Source organism: Puma concolor, chromosome D4, assembly GCF_028749965.1.
Source record: "Puma concolor isolate L17-30 chromosome D4, mPumCon1.1.hap2, whole genome shotgun sequence".
Taxonomy (NCBI): domain Eukaryota; kingdom Metazoa; phylum Chordata; class Mammalia; order Carnivora; family Felidae; genus Puma; species Puma concolor.
This window is the reverse complement of record NC_141679.1, coordinates 30619095-30640464: the sequence shown is the minus strand read 5'-3', so window position 1 is coordinate 30640464 and position 21370 is coordinate 30619095. Positions and strand designations below refer to the sequence as shown.

At 38.2% G+C, this 21370-nt stretch overlaps 1 protein-coding gene and 1 pseudogene across 2 annotated transcripts in view; both read left to right on the top strand.

Annotated features, from left to right (window-relative positions):
* The window catches only part of SLC35D2 (solute carrier family 35 member D2), a 61480-nt gene extending 41747 nt beyond the window's left edge, over positions 1-19733 (top strand). For both annotated transcript variants that reach the window (XM_086685178.1, XM_086685180.1), the window contains 3 exons: positions 17228-17306; positions 18326-18408; positions 19039-19733. In XM_086685178.1, coding sequence (XP_086541304.1) covers positions 17228-17306; positions 18326-18408; positions 19039-19141 — 265 coding nt within the window. In that variant the 3' untranslated portion in view covers positions 19142-19733. The remainder of the gene's footprint in view (positions 1-17227; positions 17307-18325; positions 18409-19038) is intronic.
* On the top strand, positions 376-14866 carry LOC147574793 (large ribosomal subunit protein eL33 pseudogene; annotated as a pseudogene).
* Positions 19734-21370: the final 1637 nt, after the last annotated feature.

Below are 21370 nucleotides of genomic sequence, written 5' to 3'. Positions count from 1 at the left end.
CCAGTTGTTGGCTGACATTTAACTTTGAAAACAAAATCTAAGCCATGCTTGTGAATCACCCTTTGTCAAACCATCTTTTCTCTCTGGTTAAAAAAAATTCAACCTATATCACACAAACTCAGACTAGCACTTTTCCCTGGCTAATCCCAGATTCACCTATGAACAACAGAGCTAAATTTCAAAGTTTTTCTCATTTCACTATAAACTCAATGAGATACTGTTTCTATTTTTTTTTAATTTTTGTTTTTTTTTACTTGCATTATACCACTTAGTCATTCCTTGAAGGAAATCAAGAAGTAAACCCTCCAATGTCAGCTGTCCTCAGTGAATGATGCGCTGGGGGCGTCTGGATATGAGCTGCCACTCTCTGGGACTTGCCTGCCATAGGCCTGGCCCTATCTGTGTATAACTCCATGCATTTTTTCCTATTTAATAATGTGTTTCTTAGAAAACAAATACTTTACAAAAGTTTTTGTCATCAGTAGTCACTTTGCAAATGAAAATGCCATAAAGGCATATCAATTATAAATAAATCAGTAAATGATGAAATCATCAAGATTTCAGGTTTTACCCAACTTTAAGGATGAAAACTAGGTAGGTCTGTTTTTTAAGTGGGTCTTTTGAGGACACTAAAATCATGGCACTATTTCAGCAGCTAAGTGTCTGAACTCTGGAATCAGATGGCCTGGGTTTGAATCATGGCTTTGCCACTTACTAACTCTGGGTCCTTGGACAAGTTATTTAACCACTCTGAGCCTCAATTTCCTTATCTTTAAAATGTGGACAATGAAATAAAGTATCTGATTCATAGGATGTGGATTGAATGAGATAATAGAGATGAGCACTTAGAACAATGCTGGACACGGAAAATGTCCAGTAATGTTAACTGTTGTTAAATATTTCTATTTCTTGAGGTCAGCCTGTTTTTGAGCTGACCTCTTTTCACCCCAGACAGAATTGGTTCTTCCTATAGTGCATGGCTTCAACAGTTTTTTTTTTTTTTCTGTTACATATACAGTTGACCCTTGAACGACACATAAATGAACTGTGTGGGTTCATTTATGTGTGAATTTTCTCAATAAATACATACAGTACTGTAAGTATATTTTCTCTTCCTTATTATTTTCTATTTTTATTATAGATATTGACTCTTTATTAGCTTTATATACTTAAATATCTCATTCCAGCATGTGACTTGTCTTTGTTACTTAGGGTTTTTCTTTTCTTTTTTTCTTAGAGTACATAATTTATTTAAATTGAAGTTCGTTAACGTACAGTGTAGTATTAGTTTCAGGAGGAGAAACCAGTGGTTCATCACTTCCATATAACACCCAGTGCTTATCCAACAAGTGCCCTCCTTAATGCCCATCACCCATGTAGCCCATCCCAACACCAACCCTCAGTTTCTTCACTGTGTTTAAGAGTCTCTTATGGTTTGCTTCCCTCTCTGTTTTTGTCTTATTTTTCCTTCCCTTCCCCAGTGATCATCTGTTTTGTTAATTAAATTCCACATGAGTGAAATCGTATGATACTTGTCTTTCTCTGACTGACTTATTTCATTTAGCATAATACATTCTAGCTCCATCCACATTGTTGCAAATGGCAAGATTTCATTCTTTGTGATCACTGAGTAATATTCCATTGTATATATATACACCACATCTTCTTTATGCAGTCATCAGTTGATGTCCATTTGGCTCTTTCCATGATTTGGCTATTGTTGATAGTGCTGCTAAAACATTAGGGTGCATGTGCCCCTTCAGAATCAGCATTTTTGTATCCTTTGGATAAATACCTAGTATTGCAATTGCTGGGTCGTAGGGTAGTTCTATTTTTAATTTTTTGAGGGCCCACCATACTATTTTCCAGAGGGGCTACCCCAGTTTGCATTCTCATCAATGGTTCAAGAGGGTTCCCGTTTCTCTGCATCCTTGCCAACATCTGTTGTTTCCTGAGTTGTTAATTTTAGCCATCCTAACAGGTGTGAGGTGGTATCTTATTTTGGTTTTGATTTGTATTTCCCTGATGATGAGTGATGTGGAGCATCTTTTCATATGTCTGTTAGCCATCTGGATGTCATCTTTGGAAAAGTGTCTCTTCATGTCTTCTGACTACTTCTTTATTGGATTATTTGTTTTTTGGGTGTTGAGTTTGATAAATTCTTTAAAATTTTTGTTTAATTTATTTTTTAAGTTTACATCCAAGTTAGTTTACATATAATGCAACAATGATTTCATTGTTCAGGAGTAGATTCCTTAATGCCCCTTACCCTTTTAGCCCACCCCCTCTCCTACAACCTCTCCAGTAACCCTCTGTTTCTTCTCCATATTTAAGAGTCTCTTATGTTTTTGTCCCCCTCCCTGTTTTTTACTATTTTTGCTTCCCTTCCCTATGTTCATCTGTTTTGTATCTTAAAGTCCTCATATGAGTGAAGTCATATGATATTTATCTTTCTTTGACTAATTTTGCTTAGCATAATACCCTCTAGTTCCATCCATGTAGTTGCAAATGGCAAGATTCCATTCTATTTGATTGCTGAGTAATACTCCACTGTATATATATACCGCATTTTCTTTATCCATTCATCCATGGATGGACATTTGGGCTCTTTCCATACTTTGGCTACTGTTGATAGGGCTTCTATAAACATTGGGGTGCATGTGTCCCTTTGAAACAGCATCCCTGTATCCCTTGGATAAATACTTAGTAGTGCAATTGCTGGGTCATAGGGTAGTTCTAGTTTTAATTTTTTGAGGAGCCTCCACACTGTTTTTCAGATTGTTTGCCCCAGTTTGCATTCCCACCAGCAGTGCAAAAGAGGTCCTCTTTCTCCTGATCCTCGCCAACATCTCTTGTTGCTTGAGTTGTTAATGTTAGCCATTCGGACAGGTGTGAGGTGGTATCTCATTGTGGTTTTGATTTGTATTTCCCTGTTGATGAGTGATGTTGAGCATTTTTTCATGTGTCAGTTGGCCATCTGGATGTCTTCTTTGGAGAAGTGTCTATTCATGTCTTTTGCCCATTTCTTCACTGGATTATTTGTTTTTTGCGTGCTGAGTTTGCTAAATTCTTTATAGATTTTGGATACTAACCTTTTATCTGATATGTCATTTGCAAATATCTTCTCCCATTCTGTTGGTTGCCTTTTAGTTTTGCTGATGGTTTCCTTTGCTGTGCAGAAGTTTTTTCTTTTTATGAGGTCCCAGTAGTTCATTTTTGCTTTTGTTTCCCTTGCCTCTGGAGACGTGTTGAGTAAGAAGTTGCTGTGGCCGAGGTCAAAGAGGTTTTTGCCTGCTTTCTCCTCTAGGATTTTGATGGCTTTCTGTCTTACATTTAGGTCTTTCGTCCATTTTGAGTTTATTTTTGTAAATAAATAAAAAAAATTTTTTTTCTTAGAAGTGGTCCAGGTTCATTTTTCTGCATATTGCTATCCAGTTTTCCCAGCACCACTTGCTGAAGAGACTGTCTTTATTCCATTGGATATTCTTTCCTGCTTTGTCAAAGATTAGTTGGCCATACGTTTGTGGGTCCATTTCTAGATTCTCTATTCTGTTCCATTGATCTGAGTGTCTGTTCTTGTGCCAGTATCATACTGTCTTGATGATTACAGCTTTGTAGTACAGTTTGAAGTCCAGGATTGTGATGCCTCCTGCTTTGGTTTTCTTTTTCAAGATTGCTTTGGCTATTTGGGATCTTTTCTGGTTCCATACAAATTTTAGGATTGTTTGTTCTAGCTCTGTGAAGATGCTGGTGTTATTTTGATAGGGATTGAATTGAATGTGTAGATTGCTTTGGGTAGTATCAACATTTTAACAATGTTTGTTCTGCCAATCCAGGAACATGGAATATTTTTCCTTTTTTGTGTGTGTCTTCTTCAATTTCTTTCATAAGCTTTCTAGTTTTCAGTATATAGATTTTTCACCTCTTTTGGTTAGATTTATTCCTAGGTATTTTATGGTTTTTGGTGCAGTTGTAAATGGAATCAATTCCTTGATTTCTCTTTCTGTTGCTTCATTGTTGGTGTATAGGAATGCAACCGATTTCTGTGCATTGGTTTTATATCCTGCAACTTTGCTGAATTCATGGATCAGTTCTAGCAGTTTTTTGGTGGAATCTTTTGGGTTTTCCATATAGAGTATCATGTCATCTGTGAAGAGTGAAAGTTTGGCTTCCCCCTGGCTGATTTGGATGCCTTTTATTTCTTTGTATTGCCTGATTGCTGAGGCTAAGACTTCCAATACTGTGTTGAATAACAGTGGCGAGAGTGGACATCCCTGTCTTGTTCCTGACCTTAGGGGGAAAGCTCTCAATTTTTCTCCATTGAGGATGATATCAGTGGTAGGTCTTTCATATATGTCTTTTGTGATCTCGAGGTATGATTCTTCTATCCCTACTTTCTTAAGGGTTTTTAGCAATAGAGGATGCTGTATTTTGTCAAATGCTTTCTTTGCATCTATTGAGAGGATCATGTGGTTCTTCTCCTTTCTTTTATTGATGTGATGCATCACATTGATTGTTTTGCAGATATTGAACCAGCCCTGCATCCCAGATGTAAATCCCACTTGGTCGTGGTGAATAATTTTTTTAATGTATTGTTGGATCTGGTTGGCTAATATCTTGTTGAGGATTTTGCATCCGTGTTCATCAGAGAAATTGGTCTGTAGTTCTCCTTTTTAGTGGGGTCTTTGTCTGGTTTTGGAATCAAGGTAATGCTGGCTTCATAGAAAGAGTTTGGAAGTTTTCCTTTCATTTCTAATTTTTGGAACAGCTTCAAAAGAATAGGTGTTAACTCTTCCTTAAATGTTTGGTAGAATTCCCCTGGAAAGCCATCCAGCCCTGGACTCTGGTTTTTTAAGGAGATTTTTGATTACTAATTCGATTTCTTTCCTGGTTATGGGTCTGTTAAAATTTTCTATTTCTTCCTGTTTCAGTTTTGGTAGTTTATATGTTTCTAGGAATTTGTCCATTTCTTCCAGATTGCCCATTTTATTGGCATATAATTGCTCATAATATTCTCTTAGTATTTTTATTTCTGCTGTGTTGGTTTTGATCTCTCCTCTTTCATTCTTGATTTTATTTATTTCGGTCCTTTCCTTTTTCTTTTTGACCAAATTGGATAGTGGTTTATCAATTTTGTTAATTCTTTCAAAGAACCAGCTTCTGGTTTTATTGATCTTTTCTACTGTTTTTTCTTTGTTTGTTTGTTTGTTTTTGTTTTTGTTTTCAATAGCATTGATTCCTGCTCTAATCATTATTATTTCTTGTCTTCTGCTGGCTTTGGGTTTTATTTGCTGTTCTTTTTCCAGCTCGTTAAGATGTAAGGTTAGATTGTGTATCTGAGACCTTTCTTCCTTCTTTAGGAAGACCTGGATTGCTATATACTTCCCTCTTATGACTGCCTTTGTATCCCAGAGGTTTTGGGTGGTGGTGTTATCATTTTCATTGGCTTCCATGTACTTTTTAATTGCCTCTTTAACTTCTTGGTTAAACCATTCATTCTTTAGTAGGATGTTCTTTAGGCTCCAAGTATTTGTTATCTTTCCAAATTTTTTCTTGTGGTTGATTTTGAGTTTCATAGCATTGTGATCTGAAACTATGCACAGTATAATCTCAATCTTTTTGTGCTTGTTGAGGGATGATTTGTGTCCCAGTATGTAATCTATTCTGGAGAACGTTCCATCTGCACTGGAGAAGAATGTATATTCTGCTGCTTTAGGATGAAGTGTTCTGAAATAATCTGTTAAGTCCATCTGGTCCAGTGTGTCATTCAAAGCCATTGTTTCCTTCTTGATTTTCTTCTTAGATGATCTGTCCATTGTTGTAAGTGGGATGTTGAAGTCCCCTACTATTATGGTATTTATAATCAGTGAGTTTATGTTTATGATTAATTGATGTATATATTTGGGTACTCTCACATTTGGAGCATAAATGTTTACAATTGTTAGATCTTCTCGGTGGATAGACCCCTTAATTATGATATAATGCTTTTCTTCATCTCTTGTTACAGTCTTTATTTTAAAGTCTAGATTTTAATCTAGATATAATCTGATATAAATATGGCTACTCCAGCTTTGTTTTGTCGACTGTTACCATGAAAGATGGTTCTCCATCCCCTTGCTTTCAATCTGAAGGTGTCTTTAGGTCTAAAGTGGGTCTCTTGTAAACAGCATTTAGATGGATCTTGTTTTCTTATCCATTCTGTTACCCTATGTCTTTTGATTGGAGCATTTAGTCCATTGACGTTTAGAGTGAGTACTGAAAGATATGAATTTATTGCCATTTTGTTTCTTGTAGAATTGGAGTTTCTGGTGGTGTTCTCTGGTCCTTTCTAGTCTTTGTTGCTTTTGGTCTTTTTCTTTTCTTTTTTTTTTTTTCCGTCTTTTCTCCCTTCAGAGAGCCCCCATTAAAATTTCTTGCAGGGGTGGTTTAGTGGTCATGAAATCCTTTAATTTTTGTTTGGGAAACTTTTAATCTCTCCTTCTATTTTGAATGACAGTCTTGCTGGATAAAGAATTCTTGGCTGCATATTTTTCTGATTCAGCACATTGAATATGTCCTGCCACTCCTTTCTGGCCTGCCAAGTTTCTGTGGATAGGTCTGCTGCAAACCTGATCTATCTTCCCTTGTAGTTTAAGGACCTTTTTCCCCTTGCTGCTCTCACGATTCTCTCCTTGCCTGAGTGTTTTGTGAATTTGACTGTGATATGCCTTATTGATGGTCCGTTTTTGTTGAATCTAATGGGAGTCCTTTGTGTTTCCTGGATTTTGATGTCTGTGTCTTTCCCCGGGTTAGGGAAGTTTTCTGCTATGATTTGCTCACATAACCCTTCTACCCCTTTTTCTCTTTCTTCATCTTCTGGGACCCCTATGATTCTAATGTTGTTCCTTATTGATGAGTCACCAATTTCTCTAATTTTTGTACTCTTTTGCCTTAGTCTCCCTCTTTTTTTTCTGCTTCATTATTCTTCAGAAGTTTGTCTTCTATATCGCTGATTCGCTATTCTGCCTCATCCATCCTTGCTGCTGTGGCATCTATTCATGATAACAGCTCAGTTATAGCATGTTTTATTTCATCCTGACTAGCTTTTACTTCTTATCTCCACAGAGAGGGATTCTAATCTGTTTTCGACCCTAGCTAGTATTCTGGTTATTGTGATTCTAAATTCTGGTTCAGACATCTTGCTTGTATCTGTGTTGCTTAAGCCCCTGGCTGTCATTTCTTCCAGCTCTTTCTTTGTGGTGAATTCCTTCATTTCTTCATTTTGAAGGAAGAAAAGGAATTGATAAGATAAAAAAAAAAATTAAAAAATTAAAAACAACACATGCAAATCAAATGCATGATGCTAGATTCTAGGTGTGTTTTGGTCTGGTTATTGAAAGGAGCTTGATAGAAAAAAAAGGGAAAAAAAGTTTAAAAATTTGAGAAAATGAATACAGTGAAATAGAATAAAATGAAATGGAAGTAAAATAGAATTTGACAAATTTACAAAAGAAGTAAAAAATATAGTTAAAAAATAAAAATATTTTTAATAAAAATTGAAAATAAAAATAACTTTTTTCTCTCTGTATTCAAGAAAGAAATGAAAAAGAAAAAAAAAGAAAATTGAATAGATGGACCCTTGAACAGACTGAAATATAATTGAAATTACATTGGTTTCCCCTAGAAGTCAAACTATGAAGCACTTTATAGTCCACAAACTAGGCAGGCGGAGAGATTTGTGATGTTCCTGAAGAGCGAGGTTGGCCCAGTTGGGTGGGGCTTAGTGCAACAACTCCATTCTCCACTAAATGGCGCTGCTTAGATTACTGGGGTGATTGTTGTGGTGCTTGTAGGTATGTATGAGCATGTGCAGGGGGGGTGAAAATGGCATCACCCAGCTACCCAGTCTCTAGTATTGGAACTCTGTGCTCTCCCCAATGAGCAATTGCACACCTGTACTTTTTCTCCGGCTTCTGTCTACTCCCCGCTTTTACACTGTCTGTAACCAAGCCATCAGGTTGTCAGGCCGTACCTCCTTCCTGAGTTTTATCTCACATGTGGCTGTGTTTCCCAACCCCTCACTTCTGAGGGGCTGTGGCTTTCACCCACTCAGATCCTCTGGGGGAGAGTCTCACCAAGCAATGGCTGAGTGTCGGCTGCACCCAGGAATGTTCGCGGGACCGTGCTGCTGCTGATTCCCAGAGACTGTGGCTGGGTGGCAGCCTGCCCCAGAAAAAGTTCACATGATTGTGTAGCAGCAGTGTTTCAGGGATTATGGAAAATCACAACACACATCTGGCACCAGGCTTCACCCTTAATGACCTTGCTCCAGTACCAGTGAATGTGGTTGTTCTCTGGGGTCTGCTGGGACTGGGTGGCTGCATAGCCTCTACCAAATGCCCTTCCAGCAGTGGAACCGTTTCTCCCTGTGTGGCCTGAGAACCTCCCGGACTCCACTCTGCTCCTGGGGATTTGCCCTTCCCACCAGAGCACTGCCAAGTATTGAGCTGTGGAGTTTCAGACTCTGTGCTCCCCCTGTTTATAGAGTCTTAATGGAATTTAAACCCTCTCCTTTCTCCCTTTTTAGTTCAGTCCCTGTGGCTGTTTCCAGTTTTCCACTTTCCAGCTGCTTTTGGAGGGGAGGTACTTTTCCCGAACTCTCTCCCTATCTGTGTCCTCTCTCCACAAGCAAAACAGCTCCCTTCCCTCCGTGGCTTCTCTCTCCCCCAGTTCACTTCTCCATGCCGTGTACCTGCTGAGTTCTGTGGTTCAGGCTGTGCAGATTATTGTGTTAATCCTCAAATCCATTTTCTAGGTGTGCAGGATGGTTTAGTGTTGATCTGGCCGCATTTCATGGACGCGAGACACACAAAAAACTTTCATGCTGTTCTACCATCTTGGCCTCTCCCTGAGTTTGATCAGTTCTTTATAGATTTTGGATACTAACCCTTTATCTGATATGTCATTTGTAAATATTTTTTCCCATTCCATTGGTTGCCTTTTAGTTTTGTTGATTGTTTCCTTCACTGTGCATAAGTTTTTTATCTTGATGAGGTCCCAATAACTCATGATTTTCTTAATAATATTTCCTTTTCTCTAGCTTACTTTATTGTAAGAATACAGTATTCAATGCATATAATATACAAAATATGTGTTAATTGACTATGTTGTCAGTAAGGTTTCTGGTCTACAGTAGGCTATTAGCAGTTAAGTTTTTGGGAAGTCAAAAGTTATACCTAGATTTTTGACTGGGGGGGGGGTGGCACCCCTAGCTTCTGTGTTGTTCAGGGATCAGCTCTACTTTACCTTCAGGGGTCAAATTTTAATTCTGAAACTGCTCTTGAAGGAAACTCCAATTTTGGCATAGTGTATTTTTCAAAATCCTTTCTCAAAGTTTCTCACTCAAAGCATTGGATCACTTATTTTTTCACAGTAAGAGAAGCCATTATAAGCTTCTGAGCACATTCTTGGTTTTCAGAACAATTGGTACTGGGCTCATCTGTCCATTTTCTTTAGCCTCTGCTCAAGGAATGACTTAGGGCTCATACATATGCATCCCAACCCTTGATTCCAGAGGATTCTGATGCTCAGCTTCTTACTTATTTTCACTCTTTCAAGTTTGCATTTCAAACTTGCTTTTTCTAACCACCAAACCTCTGTCCCTGTTGAAATATAATTACAGAATTATAACACTTAAAAAATATATGTTAAATGAATGGAATGGTGAAAAGGGTAGGATTTTAATTTTTTTTTCGAATTATGGTAGAAAGATTCAGCTCTTGAAAATGCTGTTTGTAATCAGGAGTTTGTAAATAAAACATATGATTGAGTTTAATTATGTCAGGAAGGTAAACTGGATTGTGGGACCTAAGATAATTTAATGCAGGCCAAAGTAAAATATAGGCTGAAATTTAAGTTGACAAACTAGATTTTAAAAAGCTTGCTCTGCAAGTCTTTTTAATATTGCTGAAAAATTACAGGCTCCAGTTCATTCATACCAGTGGCTGGCCCAGCCCTTGGGCCTTGGAGGTGATTATTCTAGTCTCTTTCTGCCCCAGTAGCAGATCTTTTGATCCCACTGAAGCAGTAATATATTCCTTAATGAAAACACAGAAGTATCAAATATTTTCTAATCACAGGATAAAAAAATGTTTTATTCTTTGAACCTTCACTTCTCCCACCAAGATGTAACAGATAAGAGAAAACAGGACCCTGCAGATAGCTGGGGCATAGGAGCAACGGCACTTTAAAGACTGCAGATATTCCCACATTCTCAACAAATCAAATCTTAGTGTAAGATTGGTGCTTTGGGAGGATGGACCATAGTTATCCCACGATTTTGGCATCCCTGGCACACCACTGAGAGCTTGGGTAGGAGTGTGTTCTTACTAGAGATGGGTGAGATGACATTACTTGAAATTCTTTGAAATCTGGAATTAGAGTAATGTGCTAGGGTACCACTGTGGTTTGTGAAAGGACTGTAAAAGTGGCCCATTATTATTTGAACATTTGTGTTGAATTTATGTATATGCTCATTCATGGAATGATAACCAGCACAAGTTGTAAACGAGGTAATTTGTGTTCTATTTGTGACTGCCGCCGGTTTGCCCTACAATTTTGGGTAAATCAGTTATTTTTTTGTGTCGTTTTCAGAAATGGTAAGAACCTTGGAGCAGGAGTTCTGCTCCAGGGTTTCCACGTGAGCACCTCCATCTCTTGGAGACCTATAAGCTCAAATATACTGTTGGCATCTGTTGTCTGAATGTGTATCATATATATGTGCTATTATTTTTCAAATGTACATAGATGATATCTGATCTAAAAAATACAGAATGGCAAGAAGCTGCTAATTCAGCAATGCCTTTAAATATCTGCATTTTGTTAATCCACGGATGCTAAAAGCAAAACTACTGTCAAGTGGAGGTTGACATTTTTAGTGTTAAAAGTGGTATGGTTTCCTTTGTACTGAGTTAATAGAAGTTCTTTTAGTTTAGAACCTTGTTCTTAGCCAAAGGACTCTATAGGGTGCACATTGGCATATAGAAAGGTTGTTTCTTAGAAAGAAAATTGTAATACACTACTTTGATCCTTGTGGATATATCTATATATATCTATACATCCATGTCTGTATATCTATCTATGTGTATCTATTTATCTTCCCTCTGGGGACACCTGGTGGTGATACTGAGAAGTGCAGCCTTTTGGTCTAGAGGCCATCTTTTACTTAGGACATTGGCTAATTCAGACTCCTCCAGACCTTGGAGAGGGGAGCGCCTTCTGTGCTCTGCCCAGCTGATGAGTTTGTGCTCTAGTTGTCCACACTCATGGATACTGAGATCTTATATCCAAGGTATTCTCCAATTCTGAATGTAAGTGGAGGTGTTTTAACTAAAATTAGGATGGAGAAAACGTTGCATGATTAGAACCCTGGGGTAGGAATTTTTAAATAAAAATAAAAGTAAAAACTATGACTGCTTTGGGTTTAAGTCTGTACTAATTTAGGAAGCCTGCAGGAAACTTTTCTGTATCCAGTAAGTTGGGTGAGACCCCTTCTCTGTGCTATAATCTCTGGTATTTTATTAGACTCACCTCCTCCAGGGCAGATGCTGTGGGTTATGTACTCTTACTATCTGGACCTAGCAGAGTAGGCACTCAGTAACATCATATTGAGTTTTTTAATCTTTTTATTTTATGCATGAATAGGATTATTTATAGTTCCTGGGGCTATGAATTAATGTTGAATTTATGAAAATTATAAACATAAAAAACTTAGATTTTTTTAAGCCTTTAAATTCAGTTTATGAATACTGTTGCTCTCTTTATAAAGTTACTAATTTTTGTATTGACATAGCATTTACTTTCATTATTTATTAATGGTTTATTAACTCAAGTTTAGCTGATTAAAACCTCCTAAACAATTTAGTGTACATTGGTCTCATTTACCAAAAAAAATTAAACATTTTAAACTGCATTTACAAATACAATTCACCTTATTTTTCTCCAGCTATTCTAAGCCCTAATAAAGCCCTAGCAAAGCTTATGAGCCAGGTTGCTTAACACACCTAAGCAACTCTTTGAAATCTAATAAACCAAACTTAGAAATGTGGTAAATCAGCTTCTTTTAAACATCAGATACTGTGTTCAGATGGACTCAGATTTTCTTACTTCTTTCAAATGAAAATTGCAAGTGTAATCCCAATTGCAAATTTCAGTTTCAAACCACAGAGGCCAAGATGTTGGGTCCTCTAACTTGTCAAATTGTGTTAATTAGCTTCATAACAGAGACATGGTATTCTGAAGATTACAGAATTTAAGTTTGTAATTGAGTTTATTCCTTAACATGAAAGCCTGGTGTACTTTATCTCTAATATTTTTCTCTACTATCCCTATTAAGAAAACATACTCAGGCCAAAAGCAGTTACTGTGTTGAAGATTTGTGATCCGGATTCTGTTATTAACAGTTTGGAGATTCTCACCTGGACCCTGGGCTGGGCACTAAATTCTGGTAGGAAGATACTCCCTAAGACACAGGGATACAGGCTGAGCCCTTTCTGGAGTCTGATTCCCTCTGCTCTGTCACTGGGAGTCCAGGCTTATGCCTCCTAACTGGGATTTAGCTTTAAAATCAAACACATCTTATGATCCCTCTTTTTGGGTGGATGGAATTTGCACCCCACTTACGCCTCAGCTAATTGTCTTCACTTCTTGAGTGAAATGAACATATTTCTTCTGATTGGATTCTTTCCTGTACATATATGCTTTTTGTGTGGTTCTTGATTACAGTTCTGTAGTCATTTTCTTTTCAATATAGTACTCAACGTTGAATGTCTGGTGAATTAACTTTGGTCATAGGGTACAGGATTATCACTGACATATGGAATTCACTAATTTCTCTCTCTCTCTCTCTCTTTTTCTCATGCACTCTTTAGTCCCCATCACCTATTTCACACATCCCCCCACCCACCTTCCCTGTGGCAACCATCAGTTTGGTCTCTGTAGTTAAGTGTCTGTTTCTTGGTCTCTCTCTCTTTTTCCTGTGCTCACTTGTTTTGTTCTTTAAATTCCACATACGAGTGAAATCATATGGTATTTATTTTTCTGTGACTGACTTATTTCTCTTAGCATAATACTCTCTAGCTCCATCTATGTCATTGCAAATGGTAAGATTTCATTATTTTTCTTTTTTATGGGGGAATAATATTCCATTTATGTGTGTATATAGCACATCTTCTTTATCCATTCATCTCTTTTTTCCCAGTTTTTAAAAGAAAGATTTATTTAATAAATTTCACTTAGTACAGTACATCTAATGGAAATCACAATACAAGGAAAGTTTTAAATCAAAGCCTCAGCATCTCATACAAATAACATGACCAAACTCCTAAAGTATTGGTATTGAATTTCAAAATTGTCCCAGATCTTAAAAAAATACAAGTGTACACTTACATGCCTTATAGGATATTAAACCAAACAGTTAGAATTAACAAACATGCCAGGTGTTTTCACTCTGAATCATAGACACAGCTCCTACATTTCAGTTTGGCAGAAAAGTGTATTTCTCAACATGTATCCAAAGCTTTCAGAGTATTGTGCTGTAAGAGCAACATTTAGCTCTTTCTGCCATCTTGGAACCTGTGGAGGCCTGCTGGGAACAGGACTCCTGAAATGACAAATATATCTGGAAGGCTGTGGTCCAAAGCCATTTTTGCTGGCTGTAAGCAGGGTCTCTGGAACCAAAGGGAGCACACAGCTCTTCTTCAAATTGAAGGTCTTTATGCTTGAAATGAAACTGAATTCTCTTTAGGCAAGAGATATGCTTATGTGTACAAAGCAAAGAACAACACAGTGACTCCTGAAGGCAAACCAAATAAAACCAGAGTAATCTGGGGAAAGGTAACTTGTGCTCATGGAAACAGTGGCATGGTTCTGCCAAATTCCAAAGCAACCTTTCTGCTAAAGCCATTGGCCACAGAATCCATGTAATGCTGTATCCCTCAAGGATTTAAACTAACTGAAAAGTAAATAAAGGTGTAGAAAGAAAAAAAAAAAACATCATTTAACATAAGTGTAACTGTTTTAACCTACACACACTTGCTGCTTAGGCAATATAACTAACTTGAGGAAAACTAAAAATTGTTTTAACAGTGATGGTCAGTACTGAATATTGCTATTACATCCCAGATGAACATTTCAGTGTTCAAAATTACTGAGCTTGAAGTTCTTTTTTTTTTAATATTTATTCATTTTTGAGAGACAGAGACAGAGTGTGAGCAGGGAAGGGGCAGAGAGAGAGGGAGACACAGAATCCAAAGCAGGCTCCAGACTCTGAGCTGTCAGCACAGAGTCCAACGTGGGGCTAGAACTCATGAACTGTGAGATCATGACCTGAACCAAAGTCGGACGCCTAACCAACTGGGCCACTCAGGCACCCCTGAGCTTGAAGTTCTACAATAACCTTAACCTTCACGTTAGAGCAAGCATGAATCATGAGCCTGTAATGCCAAACTGTTAAATGTAATTTTTTTTATTTTTAATTAAAAAAATTTTTTTAAATGTTTTTTATTTTTTGAGGGAGAGACACACAGAGAGCAAGCAGGGGAGGGGCAGAGAGAGAGGGAGACAGAGAATCTGAAGCAGGCTTCAGGCTCTGAGCTGTCAGCACAGACCCCAGCGTGGGCTCAAACCCACGAACTGTGAGCCAAAGTCAGACACTTAACCGACTGAGCCACCTAGATGCCCCTAAATTTAATTTTTTTAAAGTAGGCTTCACACCCAGTGTGGAGCCCAGTGCAGGGTTTGAATTTGCAACACTGAGATCAAGAGTCGGAAGCTTAATTGACTGAGCCACATAGGCGCCCCTAATTTTTGTAGAAAGAAAGAAAGAGAGGGAGGGAGGGAGGGAAGAAGGAAGGAAGGGAGGGAGGAAAAGAAGGAAAAAAACAAAGGGAGGAAAGGAAGGAAGGAAAGAGAAAGAAAAGAAAGAAGCTGACCAAGAATGATCAGAATCAATGCTATTTCCCTTTCACCAATCATACCTGATATGCTAGACATCCCTCCCGTTCTACAACTGCCATTATCCATTCATCTCTTGATGGACACTTGGTCTGCTTCCATAATTCGGCTATTGTAAATAATGCTGCAATAAACATAACGGTGCATGTATCCCTTTGAATTAGTGCTTTTGTATTTTGGGGGTAAATACATAGTAGTGTGATTACTAGATCATAGGGTGGTTCTGTTTTTACTTTATGAAGAACCTCCACATTTTCCACAGTGGCCACACCAGCCTACATTCCCACCAACAGTGCACAAGTATTCCCTTTTCTCCACATCCTTACCAACACTTGTTTCCTGTATTTTGGATTTTAGGCATTCTGACAGGTGTGAGATGATACCTCATTGTAGTTTTGATTTGCATTTCCCTGATGATCAATGATGTTGAGCATCTTTTAATTTGTCTGTTGCCCATCTCGATGTCTTCTTTGGAGAAATATTTGTTTATGTGTTCTGCCCATTTTTTACTGGATTACTTATTTTGGGGGTGTTGAGTTTAATGAATTCTTTATAGATTTTGGATACCAACTCTTTATCAGATCTATCATTTGAAAATATCTTCTCCCATTCAGTACATTGCCTTTTAGTTTTATTGATTGTATCTTTTGCCATGCAGCTTTTGATTTTGATATAATCCCAGTAGTTTACTTTTGCTTTTATTTCCTTTGTCTCAGGAGACCTAATTAGAAAGATGTTGCTATGACCAGTGTCAAAGAAATTACTGCCTGTGCTCTCTCCTAGGATTTTTATGGTTTGAGGTCTCACATTTAGGTCCTTAATACATCTTGAGTTTATTTTTGTGTACAGTGAAAGAAAGTGGTTCAGTTTCATTCTTTTGTACATTGTCGTCCAGTTTTCATTAGTTGAAGAGACTGTCTTTCCCATTGTATATTCTTGCCTCCTTTGTGGAATATTACTTGACCATGTAATTGTGGGTTTATTTCTGGGTTTTCTGTTCTGTACTGTTGATCTATGTGTCTATTTTTGTGCCAGTACCATACTGTTTTGATGACTACATCTTTGTAATATAACTTAAAATCTGGAATTATGATACCTCCAGCTTTGGTTTTCTTTTTCAGGATTACTTTGGCTAGTCAGGGTCTCTTCTGGTTCCATACAAATCTTAGGATTGTTTGTTCTAGTTGTGTGAAAAATGCTGTTGGTGTTTTTATAGGGATTGCATTAAATCTGTAGATTGCTTTGGGTAGTATAGACATTTTAACAATATTTGTTCTTCCAATCCAGGAGCATGGAATATCTTTCCATTTCTTTGTGTCATCTTCAGTTTCTTTCATCAGTGTTTTATAGTTTTCAGAGGACAGGTCTTTCACTCTTCGGTTAAGTTTATTCCTAGGTATGTTATTATTTTTGGTGCGATTGTAAATGGGATTGTTGTTGTAATTTCTCTTTCTGCTGCTTCATTAGTGTATAGAATAGCAACAGATTTCTATACATTGATTTTGTATCCTGTATACTACTAAATTTGTTGATCAGTCCTAGCAGTTTTTTGGTGGAGTCTTTGGGTTTAATTTATAGATTATCATGTCATCTGCAAATAGTGAAAACTTTACTTCTTCCTTACCAATTTGGATGTCTTTTGTTTCTTTTTGTTGTCTCATTGCTGTGGGATCCATTCATTTCATTCTTTTTCATCCAAAGCCGGTGACCCTTCCCTGATTTTCCCTTCTAACACCAGTGGTTCTCAGCTGCTGCACATTAGAATTATCTCTGGAGCTTTGATATTGCATGCAGCCAAGGGCCCCACCTCAAATCAACGGAAGGAGAACTTCTGTCAGGCATCATTGTGTGTTAAAAGTGTGCCAGCTGATTCCGATGCACAGAAGGTTAGAGAGCACTGTTGTGACATAGTTGTTAAACAAAAGATTTCAGACCATTACAAAAACTTTCCCAGTCCTTACCCCCCTTTATGTGGAAATATAATGGGAAGTGCACAGATAGAATGAAAAGTATACCTAAGGGTGAAAGTTTGGCTGATTCACCACTGGACGATTTTCCTGTAACAATTTGGAGTTACAAAGGGGATGTTTTTAGATGTAGGTTATAAAATCTTTATCGTACGTTTTTCTTTTTTGTTTAAAGCATTTGTGGGTGGGTCACATGGGGACTCTTCTTAATCTGTTATTATACCCAGCACAGTAAGGCATACATCCAAGCGTTTCCTTCCTTGCCCCAGGTTTCTGTTGATGTACTCCACAGTTTTGTGCAGCTATTACAATTCAGCCCTCACGACGGCAGTGGTTGGAGCCATCAAGGTAAGGGGGTAAGGGGGGCTGCCCCTCCTCTTCTCATGCTCTGTCTCTCTCTGTCTCTCAAACAAAAATTAAGCAAATAAATAAGCATTAAAAAATGTGTAAGAAAGGGAAGCCCCATGAAGAACTGTTTTTCAATCTAGGTATATGCTCACTTATAAGGTTCTAAACTCATGGATTGTGCGTAGGTGTGTTTTATGTGTGTGCGTTTGAATCCACACAGTCCTGAAGAAGAGGATGGGTTTTCTGTGTTCTCTCATACAGTTGCTTTGTTTCTCTATTCACATGAATAAAGTGAGTGAGAAAGACTTCCTGCTTTAACAGTTGACTTGTCTGTTGGCTGCCCAGACCCTCCTAGAATACCCGGGGCAGGGCACTACTTGGAATTTGCTGGATGTCTGATCTGTGTGAGTTTAGGGTCAGTATGATTAAAATTCACTACCCAATGATGGTAAAGAGATGGGATCTGAAAAGCTGATGACAACTCAACTCTTACACATCTTTTTTTGTGTGTGATGCAGTGTTCTGTAATTATGCCATGGTTTACCTTATTTCTTTATAAAGCCATGTGTAATGGTTTTTTACTTATTCATTCAATACTCTGTGAACACCTATGTACTTACAAGTCTCTGAGCAAAGTTAAAGTCTCTGAGCAAAGCTAAAATATTTAGTTTCAGATTTTACCATATACATGTATTTCCCCCTTAAATTCTTCACTTTTAAAATGACTGATCCGAGGCACCTGAGTGGCTCGGTTAGTTAAGTGTCCAACTCTTGATTTTTGGCTTAGGTCGTGATCTTGTGGTTCATGAGATCAAGCCCCAAGTTGGGCTGTGTGCTGACAGCATGGAGCCTGCTTGGGATTCTCTCCCTCCCTCTCTCTGCCCCTCCCCTGCTCACATTCTCTCTCTCTCTCTCCCTCTAAATAAGAAAGTAAGTAACTAACTAACTAACTAAATAAATAAATAAATAAACTTTAATAAAGTAAAATAAAATGACTAATCTTCTCTCTCTTTCTGCAGAATGTATCCATTGCCTACATTGGGATGTTAGTTGGTGGAGACTACATTTTCTCTGTGTTAAACTTTGTAGGGTTAAATATTTGGTAAGTGGGATTTCTAAATGAACTCATTTTAGTAAAATATGAGTTTTAAAAAGTCTGATTTATAAGTGAAAGAATGCAAGATGTTTTGACATTTCAGTTTCTAAGATAATTTTACTTAAATCACTCAGTTCATCTGTTTTAATGACATGCTCCTTCACGTGGATCATGGGGACGTGTGTAATGAAAATTCAAGGGGCTGAGATCCAAACTTAATTCATGTGTCTTTCTCACAAAAAAAGTCTCCTAAATTATGTTTCTTCCTCTTGTGAAGTGGGCCTCACTGATGTCCTGCTCTGTCAGAGCACCATCCGCTAAGGATATTGGGAGGAGTGGCTGAGATACTTTTGAAAGGCATTTTGGGGTCCTACACATGGAGTGCTGTTTTAAGATAATAGCATAGTTTATTCAATAATAAAGTATTTGTTTCTCTCCAAAGTTTTGTATTAGATTTGATCTACTTTTTTCTTTCCCAAAAGATTTCTAGAGGAGTGATTCTCATCAAGTAATCCACAAACTTGAGGAGAAAAATTCCCTTCAAATTAAGCGGGCTATACTTATAAAGATGTCAGGAATTGCTGGTGGTACCACCTATGAGATTTATTTATTCTCACTTTTTTTTTCTCCTTTCAGCATGGCAGGGGGCTTGAGATACTCGTTTTTAACTCTGAGCAGCCAGTTAAACCCTAAACAATCTGTGGACGAAGAAAGCATCCCTCTGGATTTAAAGAGTTAGGATCTGGGGCAGAATCGCAGCCTGGCTTGCAAACTGGGAACATGCAGCGGCATTCCCACATGTAGGAATGTGGATCCCGATGTTCTGGTCATGGGCAACACTTACCCCCCTGCTTAAAGCACCACAGGAACGTCTGCAAAATGCAGAGAGAATCTACCTCATGTGCTGCTGCACGGCGAGCCCTCATCAGCCCTGAGAAATGTATTTGGGCAGAGCTTTACCATCTGAAAGTGAATCTTTCACAGTAAACCGTTGGTTAAAGGTATTATTTCCAAAGGTCTTGCACAGGCAGGGCACTGAACGGTTGGTGACCCATCCAAATATCTGTGCTGCTGTTTGCCAGTACCTTGTGTGCTAAGAGGAGGGGAAAGGTCGATGGTGTGATTATTATCAGCACGTTGGCCTTAATTTTAAAGGTCCCAGCCAAAGTAAAGTGCCAGTGAGAGCATTTTTTTTTCAGTTTAAGCAGACTTTTGTTTATTTTAATAAAGTTAGCCAGTTAGCTCCAAGTTATTTGTTAGCTCTGATTTCATTTTATATGTTGGTATCTTTTCCCAGTCATCAAAGTAAAATAAAGAATAATTTATACTCATGTCTCATACTGTTCCATTATTGGAGATAGGCAGAAAGATAGTCAATTATTCACTGTGCCTTCAAGGGTGATCTTCCTTTTAAGGCTCATGCTGGAAAAAACTTGTAAAATAACTCAACAGGAAAACAAAAACAAAAACAAAAACTCCATGTGTCCTGTTAACATTTAAGTAGCTCTTATTTCTCTCCCATCTCTCTAAGTTCAGGGGGCTTTGACATTCAGATCACTTGGACTTTAACCAAAGGTACACTTCTTCACAGGCTCGTCTAACTTCCCAGATGTGTGGTGTGTGGGAAGGAGCCCTGAATGGATGAGTGTTCTTTTTCTCTCCATCAAAAAATGAGCTGGGATGGGGCACCTGGGTGGCTCAGTTGGTTAAACATCTGACTTCAGCCTAGGTCATGATCTCGCAGTTCCTGGGTTTGAACCCTGCATCGGGCCCTGTGCTGAGACAGCTCAGAGCCTGGAGTCTGCTTCGGATTCTGTGTCTCCCTCTCTGCCCCTCCTCCACTCACTCTCTGTCTCTCTCTCTCAAAGAAAATGAATAAACATAAAAAAAATTTAAAAAATTTAGTTTTAATTGTAAAACGCACAACATAAAATTTGTTATCTTAACTATTTCTAAATGTATACATTTAGTAGTGTTAAGTATATTTATCATGTTGTGCAACCAATCTCTAGAACATTTTCATCTTGCAAAACTGAAACTCTGTACCCATGAAACAATAGGTCCCCATAGCCCCTGGCAACCACCATTCTTTCTGTCTCTTGAATATGACTACTCTAAATATATAAGTGGAATTGCACAGTACTTGTCTTTTTGTGCCTGGCTTACCTTAGTTAGGCTAACTAATGTCCCCAAAGTTCATCCATGTTGTAGCATGTGTTAGAATTCCTTTCTAAGGCTGAATTATATTCCTTCATATGGATGGGTATACCACATTTTGCTTATCCATTTGTCTGTCAGTGGACGTTTGGCTATTTATGAATCATTCTGCTATGAACATGGGAGTACAGATGTGTCTTTGAGACCCTGATTTCCATTCTTTTGGATATTAAAATTTCTTTCCTTTGTACACATAACACTCCTGACATCAAATGTGTGGGGTGTTGACCTCATATTAAGGAATTCTCCCATTCTCTGGACACCAACTAGGTGTCCTACAATTCAATTCTGACATTAACTACCTGGAGCTAGCGCAGACCCCGCAGGTTAAGGGCTCAGTCCCACAAGGTTGCCCCCACCCACTTCAGATGCTGATCCCAAGTCCCAGGTTGTGCTTCTGACCAACTGGCCATGAATCAGGAGTTTCCATACCCCCTTCCTTGGGTTTCACAGTTTGCTAGAATGGCTCACAGAACCCAGAGGAAGTGCCTTACTCTCTCTTAAGGGTTTATTATAAAGGATACAGCCCTGGAATAGCCAGAAAGAAGCGATACGTAGGAAAAGGTGTGTGGGAAGGGGCTTGGTGCATCCATGCCCTCTCTGGGTGCACCACCCTCCCACACATTGATGTGTTTACCAACCTGGAGCTCTCCAAACCCCATGGCTTAGGTGCCCTTACTGTTTCCTACAGCTGCTACAACATTCTACATTCACACAAAAGTTCCAATTTCTCCATGTCTTGTTGAACAGT